The sequence below is a fragment of the Oenanthe melanoleuca genome, chromosome 2 (genome assembly GCF_029582105.1).
Source record: "Oenanthe melanoleuca isolate GR-GAL-2019-014 chromosome 2, OMel1.0, whole genome shotgun sequence".
NCBI lineage: Eukaryota > Metazoa > Chordata > Aves > Passeriformes > Muscicapidae > Oenanthe > Oenanthe melanoleuca.
In genome coordinates this window covers 58,861,304-58,874,193 of record NC_079335.1, presented here as the reverse complement: position 1 = coordinate 58,874,193, position 12,890 = coordinate 58,861,304, and the positions used below count along the sequence as shown (strand labels likewise).

The window sequence follows — 12,890 nt, the reverse complement described above, 5'->3', positions numbered from 1 at the left end:
TAAGGGTGGGGGGGAATAAAAGAAACCCCACACAAATAAAATTTTTAAAAAAGAAAAAATAAAAGAAACCCCCCACAAAAATATGTCTATCAAATATCACATTATGTTGCCCTCCAAGTCTTCTCTTTCTCGGGGGAAAAAAGCCACCAATGGCAAAGAGTGACTGAGACAAGAAGTTGACCCTAATGCTCATTTTCTATTTTTTATTTTCAGCTTCAGGGAAATGATATGTAATAATCAGTCTTCTGCCTGTTTTATGCACAGATTTCAATGAAAATCCTTGCTTAGGAAAGCTCAATTTCATAAATAATGGTGACAAGAAGTCAGGCCCTCTCAAAGCAAAAGCACATTAGCAAACCACTTTGGTACATTATATATTCAGCAAGAGAAGTGAAAAGAGTGTGGCAGCTTAAAAAGGAAATGCTTTCTAATTGGGTTACAAAAAATTGACAGGAGGAAAGATCCCATGACCAATTCAGAGCCACAGTGGATTCCTCCCTCCTACCACATTTTTTTATGCCAATAACTCTTAGATCTGTGTACAGAAAAGCAGAAACTAAGAGTGAGATCATGTTCACATTTCCTCCTTCCAGAACACTGCAGATAAGTGTGCAAATGCAAAGTACATGAGCCAAGGCAACAGCAGGTGCTTTCAGGCACTGAAAAAGGAGTCCCTTTTTCATTCCTTTCCCTGCCTGTACCAGTTGCCCAAAACTAAAGAAAAGGCAAAAAGCAAGCTGCATTTCTGTCCTCCCAAAGCATGGAAAGAACACACTATACTCAAGGTGCAAGAAATCATCTTGAATTTCTGCACTTGCACACACTATCTAAACAATTCATTTAACCACTGAGTCACTAAGCCATAGAACAGTTTGGGTTGGAAGAGCCCCTGGAGATCATCTCATTCCAGCCCCCTGCAATGAGTGGGGACACTTTCTACTAGCCCATGCTGCTCAAAGCCCCATCCAACCTGGCCTTGAACACATCCAGGGATGGGGCATCCACAACTTCTCTGGGCAACCTGTTCCAGTGCCTCACCACTCTCATCATAAAAAATTTCTTCCTTACATCTAGTCTAAACTAAACCTCTTTTAGTTTGAAACCATTCTCCCTTTTCCTATCACAATAGGTCTTGTTAAAAAATTTGACCTTTTCTTTCTTATAAGTTCACTTTAAGTACCCAATTCTCTCAGTCTGGCTTCATAAGAGAGGTGCTCCAGTTCCTCTGATCATCTTCATGGTACTTGTCTGCACTCACTCCAGGTCCATGTCCTTACACTGAGGGCCCCAGAGCTGGACACAGCACTTCAGCTGGGGTCTCACAAGCATGTAGCAGAGGGGCAGAATCCCTGGGGACACTCACTCCAACAGGTCAGTCCATGTCTCCCTTATATTGGGGGTCCCAGAGCTGGACACAGTACTCCAGAATACTAGGTTTGTAGATTGTCCCACCAAAGTAACCTTATGGATCATGGAATAACAAACAAATTTCAGTGAAACTTGCACATGTGTATTTTTTTTTAAATAAAATATGCAACTGCATGACTGAAATAAAAACTTATTTCAGTTCTCTGTAACAATCTTATAGGACACAGTTCAGTTGTTTCCTAAGAGGCACCTTGTAAACATATTAAAATATATTTTCACATCTAAGTATTTTTTGATTACTCTACCTCACTTCATTTAGATTTCCTGACATGAGAGATGTACCAACACCTACCTCCTTTCATCTTCATAAAGAGACACTTAAGATATATGTCATAACAATCTATGTTCTGGGCAGGGAAGAGGAAACACCATTATTTTTAAAGAATGTCCCTATTTAACATCATTATCACACACCAGCTGTCATGTTATAATGTGTGAGATTGCACACATTTTATGTAAAACCAACCTTAGACAACCCTGAGAGCTTCATGTTCTTAGTGGTTTAAAAGAAGTGCATATTTTTTAAGGCAGGTTGTGAAATTCATCTCTATTCAAACCGAGTATCATGGATGGATCAAGACAAAAGATGAGCAATGGAAAAAGAGCTTTTAATCCCAAAATAGTTTTGGCAGTGCAAAATACTGCTGCCTGCACCCAGAGACTGCCACCCTGATAGCTGAACAGGCACAGGAGCTCTTACAGGCTTTTTTTCTCTGTTGCTTCATGAGAGTCAGCCACATTGTTCAAGCAGTATTCAGAAGCCACATGGAGAGCACACAAAATAGCCATAATTGCTCCTTTGAAAGTAAACACAGATAGTTTTTATTTTTTAAATAGAATTCCAGTCTTTATAAGAGAATCTTTAGAAGCAGAACATGAAATCTCAGACCATGTGCACAGAAAAAATATAAACTTCTTTGACAGGAGTCAACTCAGTTTTTTTGTTTTAAAAGCCTATGGAAACATATGTCCCAGAGAAAGTGACAAGGACATATGAATTGCTCCCAGTAAATTTATGTTGGGCATACAGTACATTTTAAGGAAAGCCACCTGCCAAAGCAACTGTCTCAATTTCAGAAGTAGCACTGTGATATTTTAACAAAGAGAATGTAAATGACTGAGGGCAGAACTGTAACAGAGACTCCTCAATGGGGTTCCCTAATAAAGTGCTTTTGGTCACTACATCACATCACACTATTCTATAGCCTTAAGGTTAGAAAAAAAACAAAACAAAACAAAAAAAATCAAAATAAACCCAGCAACAAAGCAAAGAAACCCGACCAAACATATAGGCATGGCCCTTTCAATATTTCCTTATCTTTTATCTCTAAAATAATAATACTTTGGAAAGGAAAACTAATCTCAAAAGCAACTAGAGCAGGAATATTCTCTTTTTCTAATAGTAAAGACAAAAAAGAAGACGAATCCTGAATTCTGGCCTGTCATGAACCACTCCTAAAAACATCAACATTTCATAAGGAGTTGGTCACATTTATTTCACATATTGGCTTTAGCTCACATTTTAACTTCTCAATGTTTGCTGCTAATTTCAATAAATCTGAGAGGAAGAAAAGGCAGGAGGAAATAATCAGCAAAGTTATGTACAGATATCTTGGCTATTTTGAAGGGGGAGAAGCAACACCACAAACACCAAAGCTAAGAAGGCCAGTCCCCTAACAGCATTTGTCTGCAGGTGACAACCTGACAGTCACTGAAGCCTCTGGATTTAAAAAAAAAAAAAAAAAAAAAAAAAAGAAAATGAAAAAAAAAAAAAATTTAAATACCTTGCAGAGACCAATAGGACATTCTGCCTGATCCCTGATGGTGGAGGCCTCAGAAGAGGCAGTAGATGTAAAGTTTCTCTTCTTTTTCTGGCTGTCTCCCCCCACTCCCCTCTTATCAACTGAGACCTCTCCATATCATCAGCTTAAGCTGAAACTGGAGAGAAGGTCAGAAGTTGTCAGTGTAAGGAAAAACACCATAGGGCACTCAGCATGATGCCTTAAACCTTGTCCTTATAAGAAACCAGGTTTAAACAAAACAATCACACAAAACCAAAGCAATCCTCCACTGATTAGAAAAGAGTGACGTCTTCATCTATTTTAACCCAGTCAGAATACTGTTGTGAGCATCGCATGGAAGCCAGACACAGCTGGGTCCACTCCTGCAGGAGTACTCTGCCTCTGGCTGAGGCAGCTGGGGCAGCCTGCTCAAGGGCTCTGCCACAGCTGGGCTGCCTGCAGCCATCACAGCACAGGTATGTGACCCCAAAAGCAGGAACAAGCCTTGACCAGGGCTCCCCACCTTGATTCAGAGCTCTGGCACTCAGCTCTGACTTGAGCAACACCACAGCTACACCTACACTTGATCACTTTCCCAGGGACCACGGGAGCTCAGCTGCCCCCCCAGTCCTGCAGAGTGTCTCCCCAGCCCACAGTGGCACTGTGCCCCACTGGGGAGTCCCAGGATGTCTGTTCCACTTGGCACTTTTCAAGGTCTCCTATATGCCTGCATGTTTCCTCACTTTCCCCAATGGCAGCTTGACCCTACCAGAGTCCCCAGATGGGACTGGGGTTTAGCCCTAATCGCTTGAGGACTGATTTTTCTGCCTATTCAAGCTGGCTATTGCCTTTTCAGGGTTGGATATCCGTTTGCCTCCTGGACACGTGAAATTTGCTGCCAGCAGACCAGAGGCAGCTCAGCAGCTCATGATGTTTACTGTTTTGCATCATTATGACTAACTGAAAAACTAAACAACTGCAGATTGAGATTACTGAGGCAGCAAACTCCTTGTGCAGACTGAAAAAAATCTGGTTTATATCAAGATTCCTAGACATAATTTCCAAACTCTGGCACCCAAAGCATCTTAAGGCAAGCACAGTCTTTATCCACCTTCTTCTAAACTTCATCAGTTTAATACTGGGATCTTATTGCAAGCAACACCAGGGGGTTTGCACTTGGTTTTCCCTTTAGTCTCAGCTTCTAATTTCCATCATAATTATCAGAGGAACTTCCTACAGCAGAGTGATTTAAGTAGATGGTTACATCCATATTCTAGTACTCTGTACCTTGAATACACTATGAATAACGGGGCCAGAGGTCAAGTGTTTTTATAGTTACCTGCCAAGTGCAGTCATTTTTAAATAATCTCCCTTTGTTAAAGTGGTACTGATTTTGCTGGATTTCCCTAGGAGGAAAGGATGAGAGATCATTTAATTAAAGCACAGATTTGGGTGTCAGGGCTCACTGCCAGCCTCTGTGATCAACCTCCTCTAAAGCTATGAGCACATTTCACAACAGCTCTGGGGTTAGCTAGATGAGAACAACTGGTATTTTCTCCCTATTAAGTGCTGGACCCAAAGTATGGCACCTAATTTGCTTATAAACACCCAACTTCTAACAAAATGCAACCCCCATCTCAAAACAATCCATTGCCACACGTGCACTCAAGAGACAGTACTCAGAAGATTAATGTTTCAACTCTGAGCTCTCAGGAGTCCAGGAGTGCTGGCATGAAGGTTGCCCATGCAATCACTCTGGTGTGTTCACTTAAGGATAGAGTCTTTAATTACTGAGCTGCTTTTGCTGCCAACACTTCATTCAGCATTCCTTCTGACAGGCTCACCCAAGGCACAGCAACTTGGTTTTACCCGCTCGGGTCAGACCGCGGCCGTATGCATTATTTACTGAATACTCTTAGGCTCCAGCTCAGAGTACAGAAATTCTTCATTTTGCTGGTAGATTTCCTGTAGCATTTAGTACTAAGCACTCAGATACTTCTGAAGCAAGGTTATTTATTTTCAGCACCACTCTTTTAAAGAGAGAAGGATATATGCCCTCTACTATGTAGTAAGAGGTGAGACTGTGCCAACACACTAAGGCCAAAAAGTCTCCATTAATTTGAGGTACCAAACTTTAGGTGTTTCTGGTGTAATTTTTTTCAGAGCATTCTGCATTTCATAGAACTTTGCATCCCCAAAGTGAACCACAGTCTCTACAGGCCTTTGCCACAGCAGACAACATTCAGCACCTCTGCAAAAAAAGAAAAAAAAAACTTGCCAAAATTACAAAAACATCCCAAAAACCCAAGCAAACAAAAAAACCAAACCAAACAATCCCACATAAAGATGTACACAGTCAGAGAAACATTGTAAAAAAAGCATTTTTAGTGATTTATAGAGCTTCACAAAAGGCAGTTTTCCTCTACAGCAAAGGAAAATACAAAATCCAACTCCAGCAATCAATAATCAATTTCTCCAAGAATAAAAACTATTTTTTCCTCACCAGTATAAATCCTCTGCATTTCTGCATCAAAGAACAAATGTTTATGCCAGACAACATCCAGCAAATCATTCCCCTGAAACACCTATCTTGTGCACTGAAGACATGTTTGTACACAAGTAGTGCTCATTAACTCATGAACCTCTGAAAGGTTCTCTCCCTTTCAGTACCTCTTCAGTCATGGAAGGTGAAAGTCCCCCACCTGAGGGCTTAAGAGATTAAAGAGAGAAAAAACACCTAAGTCATCACATTTAGGCATTTTACTGCCAAGTAGTACATCCCTCAGAAACCTCACTGATGATTCAAAGCTTGACATTTTCTCGGTCCCATGAGTTCAGAACAGTATTTCAGTATTTCCACAATATATTTTCACTATTGATAATAGTTATGATGCCACGTAAGTCAAAAAGTCAATCAAGTGTAACCACTTCAGTGAAACCTATCAGCCTTCCCTATAAACATGGCTTTCAAATAAATAGAGACAATCAATCAACATTCATATTCAATCTATTTCCAGGACAGAAACTGTAAATGAAGGAACTAGATATAACATGGGTAGCTATTAAGCAGAAAATATTTCAAGTTCCTTAAGTAGCAGCTCTCACAGAAAAGTGAGCCATTATCTACAGTCTTAATGCCCAGGGATAGCAGCACATACTTTAAGAAGATAATCCAGAAGTGATTAAAAAGTTCCAGTTTTGAAAGACAAAATAGCCCATCTGTATGCAGAATGTACCTAATATCTGTAACAACAGCTTTGGCAACAAAACTTTCAAATATGGAAGACCACGAACACAAGACCCCAAATCTCAAATATCTTGTAAGATACTATAGCAGCATTGAACTTATTTGTGTTTGTTACTCTGAGAGTTCTACTGACAGAAATGTATCCAAAGAGCAAGGAAATACAGTTTCAAGTCTTTTTGCTATTCAAGATAGTATGCAAATGTAGTGGCTCATTACCACAGCTTTCTTCCTATCAAGGGAGGCCAGCAAAACTATTCTTGAGAAAACAGGAAAGCATACTTAAGTGAGATTAATTTGACACTTTCCTTCACTACAGTTTTAAGAACAATTTAGAATCCCACACATCAAGCATTTCTTTTAAAATACAGATGTCTGACCTAACAGAGAATACCAAAACACACAAATAGTCATTTGAGTTCAAAAAGCCCAACAGTTTTACTGTTGTTCTTCACTGCATAGCAGCTTCAGATTCTCAAAATTAATTCTACATACTACATTTTGCATTTCTTGGCCACTTAAAATTCTTATGAATGTAAACAGGAAACCTAACCAGCAAAGGCAGCAAAATATTTTAGAACAGGTTCTGATAACAGCTTGCTTTATCATCAGTCAACAACACAATATCCAAAACTCTGAAAAATAACTCAGTTATAAACAAGTGTGTGTATACATGCACAGCTGCACACCAACTTCCTATGCAGGCTATTGTGAAAGCAAGAAAAAGTAGGAAAATAAATTACATGGATATCTTATGGCACACACAAAGTTCAAAGAATACTTCCAGAGGAGAATTAATGCTTTCTGAAAAGATGCTGGCTTTTCCTTCACATATGTAATCAGTCATTCTATTGTACTTACCAATATTTTGTTATCCACTTTATCTCCCTTGGTTTCTAGCTTTACTTTCTTCTTGACAGAAATTTTGATTTTCCTCCCAATAACATCCCTGACACTTTCTGAAACAAAAGAAAATATCTTAATTAAATACCTTCAGTATCAACACAAGAAGGAAACAGATGCCACTGTTTTCAGAAGAGTCAGAGTTATGTTGTACAACTGCTTGCACTCATGGAAGTCTCATGCACGTGCACCAGCACTAAACACAACCTAACACAAGAACAATTTTCTAAGTATGCCATCTACACAATAATTTGTGTCTATTATGATAGGATTATTGATGTCATGTGCCAGGATTCTAAGCACAATTTGGTATTTTTTTTCCATCACTACTTACATGTCAAAAGCATTCCCAAGACAAGCCAGAGCACTGTATAGCTCCATTCTGGGAAAATACAACAAATTCCTCACTGCTATTACTTGTACCTGAAAAGCTTACTAAAGCAAATTAGCTCCTTGCATTGCACAAATTTCAGCCTCTTGTTAATATCAGGGAGGCTAAGTGGGTCAGGCAATGGAAGAGCAACTGTTCACACATTTTTGCACTCCGTGCATTGAAGTAGCAAAGCAAACCGAGCAGACTTCCAGATAGTAACACCTGGCAGCTATGCAGAGGATGCTATGGAGGCAACGTTGGTCTTGGTCCAAATCCCAGCAACAACGTAGCCACTCCATGGTGCCAACACAAAGTTATGTTAGTTGCCATAATGTTTTAATATGTGCATGCACACACATGTATACACAGTCTCTGCCAAGGATGGCACGACCAGCTTTTCCCCTGAACGTTTGCACCCTGGCCTGAAGGGAACATACACACAGGGAACTGTGTCTAGAAAGCTCATACAACTTCTGACACTGATGTAATTGAGAGATAAACAGAGGAGTTCATCTAGAAGAGCCAATTTGGCACCTTCTGTAAGTTTCACTCCCCAGCCCCCACTGAAAGGGAACGAGAAAGAAATCTTTTAAACACATTAACCTATTTCCAGCCCAACAACAGGCATCTGTAAAAGGCAAGTCTCCACCCTCTCCAGGCACATACACTTTGCCTTTGGGCACGCTTAAGTTTAAAGGCAAAAATGAAAGATAATAGGCTATTCCTAAGGCTTTTAATTATAGTGCTCTGTATAGTGCTTTTCTGCACAATTTTAATCCAGCAGTCAGAAGACGTTAGCACAAACAACACACTATTTATTAAGCCTGGATATTTAACCCAGGCCACAGTGTTCTGCCTGCAGGGCCGAAGGGTGTGCAAGTCAGAAACGTGGCTGTGGCTGGTCAGAAGGACTCTTCACCAGAAAGAGCTCTTTCTGCAGAATCGGCATGTTTTTTTCCCCAGGAATTTTAATTTTCCTATCAGGAAACAAAAGCTCCTCGGTAGCAGCGGCTTGCCCAGCGAGAAGCCCGTCCCAAGCCCGCAGCAGCCCCGGTGGCAGGCAGCCAGCGCCGCCGGCTCCCGGAGCAACCGCTTGGTCGGGAGCCAGGCTGCGAGCGAGATCCCGGAGCAGCCAGGTAAGCGGAGCCCGGGGGAAAGTCCAGCCCCATGTGAACTTCCTCTCCCATGGCTAATGCCCAATTCTGGCCTTTCTGCCCCTGCTTGGGAACCCAGCAGCAAGCTGACCACAGAGTCTTTTTCATTAAGTTCTGTCTCCTTGCAGAAGGAATTGCTGCTGGCTGTCTCTGCTACTGTACCTCCACTTGCAGCCTGTGCCTTTCGGTTTCTCCTCTCCCACAAACAGCTCCTAGAGCTTACATCTAGGAAGGGACTTCCTCCTGATGCACCTGCATGGAATGACACGCTTCCCTTTGCTGTCCCACAGGTCCCACACAGCAGAAGTGGGAATGACTGCAAGCCCTCAGCTCCAGCACTCTTTCTCCAACAAGCCACAGAGAGAGAAGGGACCTGGGACCCCAGACTGCACAAAACATCATCAGGATGTCAGCTCCTCACAAGGCTCTATCTCCCTGAAAAGGCTAGAAACACTACTTCAAAGAGCTAAGATACAGATGTCATAGATACTCTCCACAGGACTGAAGACAATTCCCTCCACACTGGGTGGCAAGTGGACTCACAAAGTAAATGTTCAGACTGAGAGATGGAAACATAACATTAAGGTTCACATTTTAAAGTGTTCATTCATTTCTAATGCTGGAGACTTCAGACATCCACCTGGGAGGAGTGGATCCAGGCAAGCCAACAGTAAGAGAGGGTTTCTTTGAAGACTATGACCTACGAGACCTGACAAAGGTCACACGGGAAGTGAGTAACAGAACAAAAACTGCAGCTCAAACACTCCTACCCCCAGTTTAATCTCCACACTCCAATCACCCCGCGTTAAAGCACATCCTTTCATCCTGCTCTCAAAACATGGTTATTACAAAAAGCCTATTTAAAGGTTAAATTTTTAACATGCAGACACCAAAATACTGCTAGAAATTAAACCAATCTACACGAACAGATCCCCACACCCCAGAGCAGCCCTTGACAAACCAAGCTGAGTGGGTGCAGGGCATCAGGGCTGGGAGTTGGGGGGGAGGGGGTAATACTCAAGATTGTCCAAAGCCACCAAAATAGGAGGTGTGAAGATGCCCACCTCATTCTTCCCTGTAATGCACAGCATACCTCACCTACAATGCTAGAGTGCAGACCCATGGTAAGAAATACTGTGTACTAGCACTTCAAACATGCCTGGCCACTTTAAAACAGAAAAACTCCATGGTTTTGACCACAGATACTCCTAGAACACTTCCCAGCTCATCACTTCTTAGCAGTAAGCTATAGACTACAGTCTCTCTGTAAACCACATGGTTTGGAGACATAAAGGACTACAAAATAAGCTATTTTGACTACAGAAAAAAAAATCTGCAGCAGCTGCAAACGTCCACGCAGATTTTACCAATATTTGATAAATGCTTAAATCACTTGCTGACTGACAAAACTGTAGTAAATGCAAGAATGTAAATTACCTAGCTAAGGTCTGAAGGATTGTATTCAATGCAACGTGTACCTTGTTGCCTGACAAATTTCTGTTTCCATCTATCATTCTAGCGCTGGTGAGATCTTTAGATAGCTCTTCAACAGGCAAAAACCAAAGGAAATTCGACCTGAACAAGGTAGCTGAGGGGCTAGAGCATCAGAGCTGTTATCCCCGAATGGCACTGGTTACACACACGCCGCGTCAACGATCCGTTTATTGGAAACTCCCCAAAAGCGGTGACAGCATTTTCAGGGTCCTCGCCATCACCTGTGACCGCGTTCCCAAGCGTATACCATGCAGGATGGGGACTCGTGTGCATGGGGCCATAGAACTTCAATTACAAATACCCTCACTCCCTCCTAGTACAGAGGAAAACGAGTCTTAAGCTACGCAAAACCCGGGGGATAAATAGAAAAGCACCGAGTGGAGCCGCCAGGCTGAGGCGCTCCGAGGACGTGCCCCGGGCGGGCGGCGGTGCGGGGGGCGCGGGGTGCCGGGGCAGCTTCCCAGCGTGTCTGCCGATGCTCGCAGCCTGCCGGCACCCCGGACAGACCCTTCCGGAGAGGGGACACACATGGTGCCCGGCTGCGGCTCCCGAGGGCTCAGTGCCTGCCCGCGGCCGCCTCCCCGCTGCCCGCCGCAGCCCCCGCCCGCCCCTTCCCGCACGCAGCACCGCGGCCTCGCCGGCTCCTCCGAGTGCCTCCAGCCCCGCGCGGAGCCCCCGCGGCGCTTCCCCGGCTCCACACACCCACCCCCGGATTCCCCCCAGCCCCGTCTCCGGCAGCGCTGCATCCCGCGCACGGCGGCCTCCAAACTTGCCCCCGCAGCACGTTCCCCCGGGACTCCACACCCCCCATGCCCGCCGCCATCGGTCCCTTACCGATCAACTCTTTGGGGACGTCGGAGCTCTCCTCGGCCATGGCGGCGGCGCTGCCCGGCGCCCGGGGGTGCCCGGCGGCGGGGCTGCTTCAGCGGCGCGCCGTGCCTGCGCCGGGCGAGGCGGGCATGCACCCAGCGGGCGGGGGAGGAGGAGGAGGAGGAGGAGGAGGAGGGCCGGCCGTGCGCCTCGCCTCGCTGCGGAGCGCGGCGTGTGTGTGTGTGTGTGTGTGTGCGCGGCTGCGAGCGCGGGCGGAGGGAGGAAGGGAGGGAAGGGGCTTCTCCCGCCCCGCGGAGCCCGCTCCCCCCGCGCTACATGCCGCCCCCGGCTGCCGGCGCGGCCAGGAGGGGCATTTCCAGGGAGGGATGGATGGCCCGCAGGCGGCCGTCAGGCGCGGCGCTCCGGGCTCACGGCGGCCCCCGCAGCGGCGGCTCCCCCGTTCCCGCCTGCGCGCCGCCCGGCTCCCCCGCCCGGCACCGGCGGGAGGCGGCGCTGCCCCCGCCCCGGGAGGGCTGGAGCCCGCGCCCCGGCCCGGCCCCCGAACCGCGCGGGAGCCGCCGGGAGCCGCCCGCGCCCACCGAGACCCGGCCACAGAGCGGGAGGCGCTGGCGGCGGCGGCCGGGAGCATCGCCCTTAGGAAGCCATCGCGGCGAGGGAGGAGGAGGAGGAGGAGGAGGAGGAGGGCAGCGGGCTCGGCGATTTAGCGCGGCGACGCCGCCCCTCCTTCGGCCGCTGCCGCGATCGGCGCTGCGGCGGGGGCCATCTGCCGGCGGCCGCGGATACACCGGCCTGGCCCGGCCCCGCCACCGAGGGACCCCCTGCGGCTGCGGCGGCAGCGCCGATAGCCCCAGCACACCGTGCCTTCCTCAGCCCGTGCCCCGCGGGAGTCCTCCGCTGGGTACACTAAAACGGGCTTATGGTACGAAGGGGGTGGCTGTCATCGTCAGGTCTAGGAAAGGGATTGCCCAATTCCTTTCCAGAAAAGCTGGATCACTTGGAGGCTAACCTTTGGTCTAGAACTCATCTGCGCTCCCTCGCTCCGTCACCTTATCTCCATGGGGACGGCGGCTGCCTCGGCACCTGTTGTGAGATAACGCCATGGCTAGAGAAGGCTCAGCAAACTCCTGGTGCAGGGAGCCTCGGTGTTGCTGAGCCTGTGCTACGTTGAAGAGAACCAAAGGTGTCTCCTTTCTCAGGACCAAATTAAAATCCACAGGTTGCAGCCTTTTTGCTTGTTGCACTTTGCCATTGAGGATTTTTGTCATGCGTTAACAGCCACATTATAGAAACACAGCACGTGAGCTGCCTAATTGCACTCATAAATACAAGCACAGAAAGATGCTTATTGGATGAGAGCAAGGGAAGAGGTTCAGCAGCCCTGGAAATTCGTTGGCTTGCTTCTGGCAGTGATGCCTGGTTTCATGAAAGGAACATTTTCACTGCAGCAGGACTGTGATTGGTCACCCTCCATCCTAAAGCGGTGGATTACTGCATAAACCTCATATTTCAAGCACTCTACAAGTGTGTGGTGGATCTGGGAGATCAAAGTCACTTAGGTCTAATGAAGAAATCTGAAATGTATTCAGTGAGAGCAACAATGTGAATCCAATAAGAGTTATTTGCTGTACCACACTGCTGCACTCCTGTGTGTCATGGACTGCTGTATACCATGGTCTTCAGAA

The 12,890-nt window shown here is 45.9% G+C and overlaps 1 protein-coding gene across 2 annotated transcripts in view; it reads right to left on the bottom strand.

Moving 5' to 3' along the window:
* CARMIL1 (capping protein regulator and myosin 1 linker 1) overlaps positions 1–11,651 on the bottom strand; it is a 187,660-nt gene extending 176,009 nt beyond the window's left edge. For both annotated transcript variants that reach the window (XM_056483863.1, XM_056483864.1), the window contains exons 1-2: positions 11,212–11,651; positions 7,315–7,412 (exon numbers count right to left, since the gene is read on the bottom strand). In XM_056483863.1, the coding sequence (XP_056339838.1) occupies positions 7,315–7,412; positions 11,212–11,251 (138 nt within the window). In that variant the 5' untranslated portion in view covers positions 11,252–11,651. The remainder of the gene's footprint in view (positions 1–7,314; positions 7,413–11,211) is intronic.
* Positions 11,652–12,890: the final 1,239 nt, after the last annotated feature.